Source organism: Oncorhynchus masou, chromosome 28, assembly GCF_036934945.1.
Source record: "Oncorhynchus masou masou isolate Uvic2021 chromosome 28, UVic_Omas_1.1, whole genome shotgun sequence".
NCBI lineage: Eukaryota > Metazoa > Chordata > Actinopteri > Salmoniformes > Salmonidae > Oncorhynchus > Oncorhynchus masou.
The window spans coordinates 20,795,397-20,805,455 of NC_088239.1; the positions used below are offsets into that span (position 1 = coordinate 20,795,397).

At 43.2% G+C, this 10,059-nt stretch overlaps 1 protein-coding gene across 1 annotated transcript in view; it reads right to left on the bottom strand.

Annotated features, from left to right (window-relative positions):
• The window catches only part of bmp6 (bone morphogenetic protein 6), a 39,723-nt gene extending 30,193 nt beyond the window's left edge, over nt 1-9,530 (bottom strand). The window contains exon 1 of the mRNA XM_064941532.1: nt 8,635-9,530. Coding sequence (XP_064797604.1) covers nt 8,635-9,040 — 406 coding nt within the window. The 5' untranslated portion in view covers nt 9,041-9,530. The remainder of the gene's footprint in view (nt 1-8,634) is intronic.
• Nucleotides 9,531-10,059: the final 529 nt, after the last annotated feature.

Here is a 10,059-nt window from a genome sequence, read left to right on the forward strand (position 1 = left end):
CCCTCTCTCCCTGACTGGTATGAGGGTTGAGGATCAATGCTATTCCCATTGGAAACTCTGAGTAGACCACAATGCCATTCAGTGGCTCAAAACAAGAGCACATGATCCGCTGATAAATCAGAGGAGCTCCATTGTTCCCCAGTGTTTAAAAAAAAGTAAGATACACAAATTAAACACAGCGAAGTGGTCAGGGCCGGAGATCGTACTAAAGGCCTGAACAGAATCTAGGATAAGTACTACGAAAAGTACCTGCACAGGTCTGTCAGTAAAAATGTCAGCATGGTAGTCAACATTACAAGAAAATATTCTTTGGGGTTCTCAAGTAATTCACCAGCCATCTGGACATGTAATACCAAATGAAGGTGCTGTGGCCATGAAAAAGGATCAACACTCCCTCTCTACTAATCGACAGAGCGAAACATGACACAGACATAACCATGGAGAGCAACCAACGGGGGGAATTCCTTACCCTGCTTTAATACTGGCCATATGATTTAAAAACGCACTCCAAAATGGAGGGTCCCCCCAAAAACACTTAAGTGCTCCCATAAATCAAAAGTTCCAAGTTCCAACCCTCCAGACCTGACAAGTCAGACAGAGACGGGACAGCAGGCGAGCCCCGCTGAGAAACTCAGCTCACACATTTTCTATTCTATTCATTAGCAGCCAGGATTTAGGATACATACCTCCCCAGGCTACAGGACAGGAGTGTGAACATTGAACAATACAGGGTGTTTTGGGTCCGAGGGCGGGTAAACAGTCTGAAAGCTGCCTAGACAGTGACCTGACTAGTGGAATGTGCCAGTGGGAGTGTGGCTATGATCTCCATCCCTCCCCTCAGCTCAGGGAGCTCCCATCTCGCTTTGTTTTCGTGCCTGTATCATGTTTGGAAAGACAGCCCCTCGGCTCGTCTGGCCCTCATAAATTTGTCAGCGGCGGCACGTTTGAAATAGAGGGGCTGCTTGTGGAGGTTGGAGCGGTTGGAGTGTTCGGAGCACGCGGAGGCCCTGATTCTCCCTGTGTTGTTGTTTCAGGCACGTCCTCTTTAGAGCTCGGACAGGGAACACTGAACACGGATGGGTAGCAATGGTCAACCCTGTCCTATCTCCACCCGCAGACGTCTTCCATTGAGTGTCCTGACCCCTCTCCTTCCTCTTGACCCTTCCAGGCCACAGAAACACTTAAATCACCCATGGCCCCAGTGGCCTGTCCCTCTCAGCTCTTTGTATCCATGTCTCTGTCTTTGTGCCACATCTGGGTATGCCCTCCTTTGCCTTTTGTTGGCTGGAGATAAATCCTGCTCTTTTCTGTATTGGACAGAACAAAGCTCCATGTTGGAATGTGACAGGCAGCCTGTCATGAGTTAGACATGACGTTTACACACGTACATCTCTTCTTTAGTGGCAGTCTCTGTTGCCCGTGTTTATTGTTAAGCACATTTTATGAAGTCCTGATCATTTGGATAGCTGCCTGGAATTACATCTCACAGAGTAACCAATATCCACCATAACCTATCATCCTAACGTCGGTGTGTGTGATTTACAGAATAACACAAATGCAATTTCGATACCTCCCTGAATCAACTTGATATCAATGATATCAGTTGCATCTCTTCTGCTGTCTGCAGCATGTCAAGCTTGAAAAGCAAGCAACAAAGGAGATTGATGAGAATACACCTTGGGCATGTGTGCGCGTCTATGTCTGTGTGTAGGCATACGTACCTGCGTCTACGGATGTGTTTGTACGTATCTGTACGCTACTGGCCAGGATAGCGGGAGGGCATTCATGTGTGTGTGTATATTTCACAGCTGCTACGCTGTGTTGATATCAGTGCTGTGTTGATTCAGGAAGCGCCAAAGCCACCCAGGCATCAATAACTCCTCAGCAGGGGAGGTAGTAAAGGCCTAAGGAGCAGGAGAGGGGGTGTTCAGAAAGAGGGGCGATGCTGTTTTCACCCTCCCATCAATGGCCTTTGCCCCCCCCACTCCGCTTAGAGAGCAGGTGAAAAGGGAATGTATCACTTGTTACACCAAACGTGTATCATATAGGATAATTGATCTAGAAAATAGTTCATTCAGCAAACTGGAAGCAACGTTTCTATCACCAGGGTAGACTGTAGTACTCCTATCTTTATTTCTGGCCTAGGGAATCCTCTGGTCTCTCACTCACTCACTCACACACACACACACACACATACACAAGGTTAAGTATCTCCCCACTAAAGCCCTCTCTAAAAGAAACAGCAGGGAGTCAGAAGGTCAGAGGTCATAGCAGAAGCAGGCCGACTGTACTCCACTCTCTTCTTGGCTTCTGACACCACTGCAACAGTTGCAAGAATGAGCCGTAAGGGAGATTTGGGTCTGTCCTCGAGATATAGCAGAGCAAACATTCCTGCATGCCAGCACACGACGTGATAAATGGGAGAAGAACGGCCCGTAATCAGATGTTCCGTCGCAGTCATCTGCGCTCCTTGACAGATGGTTAACTGCCGGAGTGTGCCGTGTATCACGCTCTTATCTCCTTCCGCTCCCATCCCACACTGTCCCACCGGGAATAGGAATGTCTGTAGAATTTTCAGAGCAGGACTTTGAAAAAAGAAATTATGGAACATGACATTCTTAACACGTATAAAGTCCAATCGTGGCAGCCATCTTGTCAAGTTAGAGAGTGATGGCGTGAGAGGGAGCGATACCATCAGGTTTTTTTAAGAGTAGGGTGTGACATAAACTTATTCGAGTGTAAACGGAATGCCTTCTTAAAAAGTGTTATCTTTCGACCTTGGGGTCATCTCATCTCATCTCTGTTTGTGTGTGTGTGTGTGTGTACAGTGGGGCAAAAAAGTATTTAGTCAGCCATCAATTGTGCAAGTTCTCCCACTTAAAAAGATGAGAGAGGCCTGTAATTTTCATCATAGGTACACTTCAACTATGACAGACAAGATGAGAAAAAAAAATCCAGAAAATCACATTGTAGGATTTTTAATGAATTTATTTGCAAATTATGGTGGAAAATAAGTATTTGTTCACCTACAAACAAGCACGATTTTGGGCTCTCACAGACCTGTAACTTCTTCTTTAAGAGGCACCTCTGTCCTCCAGTTATCAGTATAAAAGACACCTTGTCCACAACCTCAAACAGTCACACTCCAAACTCCACTATGGCCAAGACCAAAGAGCTGTCAAAGGACACCAGAAACAAAATTGTAGATCTGCACCAAGCTGGGAAGACTGAATCTGCAATAGGTAAGCAGCTTGGTTTGAAGAAATCACCTGTGGGAGCAATTATTAGGAAATGGAAGACATACAAGACCACTGTTAATCTCCCTCGATCGGGGGCTCCATGCAAGATCTCACCCCGTGGGGTCAAAATGATCACAAGAACGGTGAGCAAAAATCCCAGAACCACACGGGGGGACCGAGTGAATGACCTGCAGAGAGCTGGGACCAAAGTAACAAAGCCTACCATCAGTAACACACTACACCGCCAGGGACTCAAATCCTGCAGTGCCAGACGTGTCCCCCTGCTTAAGCCAGTACATGTCCAGGCCCGTCTGAAGTTTGTTAGAGAGCATTTGGATGATCCAGAAGAAGATTGGGAGAATGTCATATGGTGAGATCAAACCAAAATATAACTTTTTGGTAAAAACTCAACTCGTCGTGTTTGGAGGACAAAGAACACCATACCTACTGTGAAGCATGGGGGTGGAAACATCATGCTTTGGGGCTGTTTTTCTGCAAAGGGACCAGGACGACTGATCCGTGTAAAGGAAAGAATGAACGGGGCCATGTATCGTGAGATTTTGAGTGAAAACCTCCTTCCATCAGCAAGGGCATTGAAGTCTTTCGGCATGACAATGATCCCAAACACACCTCCCGGGCAACGAAGGAGTGGCTTTGTAAGAAGCATTTCAAGGTCCTGGAGTGGCCTAGCCAGTCTCCAGATCTCAACCCCATAGAAAATCTTTGGAGGGAGTTGAAAGTCCGTGTTGCCCAGCAACAGCGCCAAAACATCACTGCTCTAGAGGAGGTCTGCATGGAGGAATGGGCCAAAATACCAGCAATAGTGTGTGAAAACCTTGTGAAGACTTACAGAAAACGTTTGACCTCTGTCATTGTTATATACCCTTTGTTGGCAAAGTATTGAGATAATACTTATTTTCCACCATAATTTGCAAATAAATTCATTAAAAATCCTACAATTTGATTTTATGGATTTTTTTTCTTCTCATTTTGTGTCATAGTTGAAGTGTACCTATGATGAAAATTACAGGCCTCTCTCATCTTTTTAAGTGGGAGAACTTGCACAATTGGTGGCTGACTAAATACTTTTTTGACCCACTGTATGTATGTATGTATGTATGTATGTATGTATGTATGTATGTATGTATGTATGTATGTATGTATGTATGTATGTATGTATGTATGTATGTATGTATGTATGTATGTATGTTTAAGATTCAAAGTGTTCTCTAAGGCATTTCCTGCACATAGGCCTACTGCAGGACAGAAAGTAACCTTTTAAGGGGCTGAACTTAAAGTTTTAAAACGAGGGGATAAATGTAACCATAAACAAACCATAAACATTATTTTGGCTTTCATAAGTTTTATTTTGGCTTTCATAGGTTTTACGTATCAAACATATGATGCTTCCACTCTTAACATGGGACCAATAAAGTTCCAATGAAGTGCCCAAGATACACAAACGATTCCGCATATTGAGTTACCGCATTTAAAGAGCTTCCTTTTCCGCTGTTTGGACTGTATTGGACATGAGGCTCTTTGGCAAAACATACAGCCGCTTCATAGAAACAAACAGTTTGATAGAGGAAACGTCTCCAGAGTCTGGTTGTTGTAGCTTTTCTAGACAGTATGGAATTGTATTACAGAGCTAGGTGTTAAATCATAACTCCATCCTTTTTGACGTTTATTTATTTGTATCTCTTATTTTCCTTCAACTTCATGGCCTAGATACTTAGTATGTTATTCCACGACAGCACATCTCCAATGCGTCACTTCATTTACTCCTAAAACACTGAACACAAAGCAGGAATGACACGGTTGATTTTGTTTAAGGGGTCTACAGGAAGTTGTTTAGAGGCTTTCACGGGTATTGGCCAAAGCCGCCCTCGTATCAAACAATTAACTCTTTGATCATTCCCAATGAATTATTTCATCATGCCGGAGCTTTGGGACATATTCTGGTGCAAAAAGAACACAGCTTACCTGAGATTGAGCTGCTCAGAAATGCACCCAGGCATCGTAAGACAGGAAACACACATTTTAAAAGGCTGGGATTGCGAGAGTAAGCCTGGTATTGTCTAGACCCGGGTAATCTCCTGAAACCCCCCCAAGAAAACCCTCTGTCTCCCAGGTCACCTTTCAAGTGTGGGAGGCTGCTGGTGTGTTAACACCCGACGCGGGTGGCTATTGACTTAGCTAAGAGGGGCACTGACAGATCCTTCATTGCAGTGCAATGGGGTGTGGAGAGGGGGATGAACGTAGGTCGGTTAGGGAGGGTGAGGACCGGCTCATCCGTGAATCATGAAAACCACGGAAGGAGGGCGGCTAAAAAAACCAACAGCTGCCTGGTCCCGGCAGGTGGAAAATTAAGTTCCAAACAAGACAACTCCTACAAACAGGAATGGATTTTCCTGGATTTTTCCTCTTACTTACTGGAAGTCCCCCTTTAGAGGAACTCATAGACGAATATAGAGAGTTATGAGGAGAAACAGGAGATGGGAATTTTGGTAGTTATCTCATGCCAAACAACGCTCGGGAAGACCTTCACCTGTCTGTGAGGCAAAGTGAATCCATCAGAAATAAGTGAAATTGACATGAGAACAACATTTGAAGTTCCTGTTCAAGCAGCACACAAACTAAACCAACTCTTAATGGACATTTCTGTACATTGGCTGAAGACTATTTTGACACAGCGGCCATGTCCTACATGAAAAAGCGAATTGACTGTTTTCAGACCATGTTTTCTCTTCTTCTCTTCATGTTTTCTTTTCTTCTGGTCAGAAAATGACCAAAGCTTGATGATAAGTTGGTTATATGAATCAGCTGTGTAGTGCCAGGGCAAAAACCAAAATGTGCACCCAGGAAGTGCCCCAGGACCGAGTTTGGGCCTGGTTTAGAAAACAGTGTTTCACAGAACATGCAACTCAGTCACTTTCCTAGAAGACAGAATGACAGCTCACTCCAAGGGAAAGTCCTTTCTCACAGGACTAAAGCTATCATCTTCAGGCTGACTAGAGCTGCCACTGACCGGCTGACCGTGGCTACTACACAGCGGTGCATTAAGACAAGTCTGGACTTGTGGTACGACACGATAGACTATGACTCATACTGTACATAGTGTAACACTGTGTAACTGCACCATGCCAGCACCAGGGTAGGGTACCCACCAGGCAAACAGAGCGATGACGATGATCAACACACTATTTTAGGGAATGAGTGGGACGGAAAGGAAGGGATGTTTCTGTTAAACTAATTTAAGTTCTTTCCTCTTACTTGTGATGAGTCAATATGGGTCGTTGGCATGAGTGGTATTCTCAACGAGCGGATGACTAAACAAGACCTAAACATGAGTCACTGACGAGGAACAGAACGTCTGCTTCACACTGGCCACACATCAGACAGATGCTGTAGCACCGTAGTGTTAAGGGGCTCCTAAATCCATGATCCCCCATGGGAATGCCCAAAATGAGGTCTCTATTAGTAGAGCTGGGTGTGCAGTGGATCAATTGAGACCTACAATGCAAACGTAAAAGGTCAATCACCATATTCTCCAACACCGATCAGATCCGACGGTTGTCCCTATACGATACACAGACTGAAGGCAGACTTGAAAGAAACGAGACCACCCAGACAATAAGCAGCATCCAGTGGTCTGTTTCTCGGCCATCCGTCAGGAAACCATAAAATATAGAGGAAAGCGCATTAAAAACTAATCCGATGACACACAGTAGTCATGCAATGCTTTATTCGCAAAGCAGATGGAGCACCTTGGCCTGTCTAGCATTAATTAGAATCACATTGGAAGAGGAAGCCATCTTCTCCAAGGCAGTAACTAAGTAGCAGTACTCTTGTTCTATTGGGATGGCAACTTAATCCCTGGGTACAATGAATTTGAGGGAATTGTGAACTGATGTATGGGAGATTATTAATTTAAAAGCATACCCAGATGTGCAACAGCAGCAAAAACCCAAACTAACAGGGACTCGAAACCACTCACCACACTCCAACAGCGGTCAATAGAGTCACCGAGTTACTTGAGAGAGAAAAAACACCCTGCAATATCTGTTTTTCATCACTACATGATGCAACTTCACCATTGAACACTCCAGAGGACGATTAAAAAAGGAAGCTTTCACTGCTTAGTTTGTTACACGCTCTACTTTGAATTGCATCTCACGATAATCACTTGTGGAATTGTGTGGTTAGGTTTTAGTTTTTTTTTTCACAGACTTAAAAAAAATTCCCTCTTGGTTCGGCCACTTCCGTAGTATTCTCAGACTCAATAATGACAATATGCAAAGAATGGCATCCATCAAGTTTAGCAGCGTTGACCGTAGTCTGGCAGCGCCTCTGTTTATCTTCACGCAGTCTGTTTAGATGAGCACTGTAAACACTCGCGCGGCTAATGGAAGGAGAGACCGTGGGCTTTTATGTTGAACTGTTTATGATGAAAGTATCTCTTTATCGTCCAGGGTCTAATTAAAGAAATCCAACGAAGCAACACAAACAATGCAACACAGTTCACATATTAAACCGCAATTTATATGGTCAATGCCAGGAATAGGTTTACATAAATACCAGCGTGCTGGTTGTTGTTTTTTGTATTTAGTTTGGTGTGGATAAATTTTTCATTTTCCTCCATCAGATTTAAATCATTGAACCGATTACACAACATTGAGGAATCAGCATTTGGACCAAATTAACCAATATATCTCTGTGCGTAAATTATCCTCCATATAGACAAGTCCATAGACAAACAAAGTTAGGAAGCCTAGAGATTAAAAGCGTTGGACCAGTAACCGAAAGGTCGCTGGTTCGAATCCCCCGAGTTGAAACATCTGTCGGCGTGCCCTTGAGTAAGGCACTTAACCCTAATTACTCCTGCAGGTCGCTCTGCATAAGAGCGTCTGCTAAATAACTCAAATGTAAATGTTACAATTAAGAGAACTTCTGATATTTCAACACAGTAAATAGAACATGTTATTCTTTATCGAGCTGTCGTTTTTACCACTGATGAGGACTGAGAAGAGTTTAGAGGAGATCTGTCCCTGTGGTTGGTGGGAGCACGCGCAATGTTGCAGGCAACCACGGCACAATACAGGCTCATTGGAATATTGTTGCCACTGGATCGAACACCTTGTGAACAACAATTCACAAATAGGCTGCAAAGGAACACTTCTGGTCTCTATTTTTTTTCAGCCTCTGTAGAATTAACTTCACGATACTGCTTTTTACGCACGAGTGTAGTCTACGTCTCCAATTTGCATTTGGATTGCGATTGATATTAAGGACGTATAAACCATTACTTTATTTGACTATTTTATAACTCCGAATTAGTTAAATGACTATAGTTGAATACATTACATTTGTAATGCTAGAATAATTAATAACTTACCCAAATTGACAAAGCTCATCACCATGTCGGCGTCATTTAGGAAGGCATTCTCCTGATATGTTGCCAAAGGGGGACCTTGGGTGGTGTACATGGACTGGTACTGTTCCAACATGCCCTCCACTTCGTTTTTCTCCTCGCTGGATATCGTATTGTAAAGATCCAGCATGAAGAGCGGAGCGGAGTTGTACTTTCCATGTGACAGATGCGGTCTGGGTCTGTGTGGAAGTCCAAGGATGGAGAGGATCTCCTTCTGCATCTCTCTCTTTTCGTGAGTCCGCAACCGCCGGTGAATGAAACTTGGGTGTACCTCGTTGTTCCCATCGAATAAATAATTGCTACCTGCAATAAGGAACATGCAATAAGCGCTCCACCACAAACCCACAAAGGCAAACCAACAGCTTGTCATTGTATGTCCAGTTTCTAGTCAGTGTGTCTCTGACGTACGGTTTCAATAAGTTTCAATTGTTTTTCTTCAAATTAGCTCCTTGTTCTCACTGAAAGCTAAAGTAGCTCCTTTGAAATAAATCGAGAATCATTCACGCATTATGCAATAACATCCAACAAAAAATGTTCGTAAAATTGGTCTTCATAATTTCTGAAAAGTCTCCAAGTCCAAAGCTCGGCTTTCTGCGTCAAAGGCAGCATGTAAAACAACTTATGATCGCTTCGGTAAGTCCAAGTCAGACCCAGTCAAAATTAAAAGTTACACGACATGTTTTCTGGTAAAAATATAACTCTGAAAGAAACCATTGTACTCTACTGTATGTATTTAATTCTTAAATACAATATTTCCCAATGTTGCGTAGAAGAAATAACCCCTTAACTTGAAGTTTCCTCAATTCCACCGGTTGAATGTGTATCTGCAGTGTATGAGTCTGAGTTCTGAGTAACGGGCATTAGCAGGTAGTAAAGCGCGTGTAGCCACTGTATCCGCCCAGTTAGTGCGCGCAGGGGATAGGTGGGGCTGACGACATTTGATTTACATGTAGAAAGTGCCCATCAAAAGTTGTACATCTTTTCATACGCATGAGAAATTAAAAATACTTGAATTCATATTCATGACCATTTGTCAGCAATAACCTTCGCACCAAATGTAAAACTTTCCTTGCCCGAAAAATAGTGATATATACTATTCGAATAACCTGGACAGGTCATAACGGTCTTATTTTTAAGTAGTTAAAAGGTTTGATACACTTGTTTCTTAAAGGACCTCAAGGACTTTCTTTAGGGAAAACTACTATAGTCCGTTTGGAAATAATATTATATTGGTTATGCACGACCCCTGACGATGAAATGAAAAACAGCAACATCTCAGACACGTTACAATATTACTATAAATAATCATTATTTTTACATTTATGCCTTTATGCAAATTGTATCAAATTGTGATCCACGTTTGCTTAATGACTCCGTTACACACTTGCT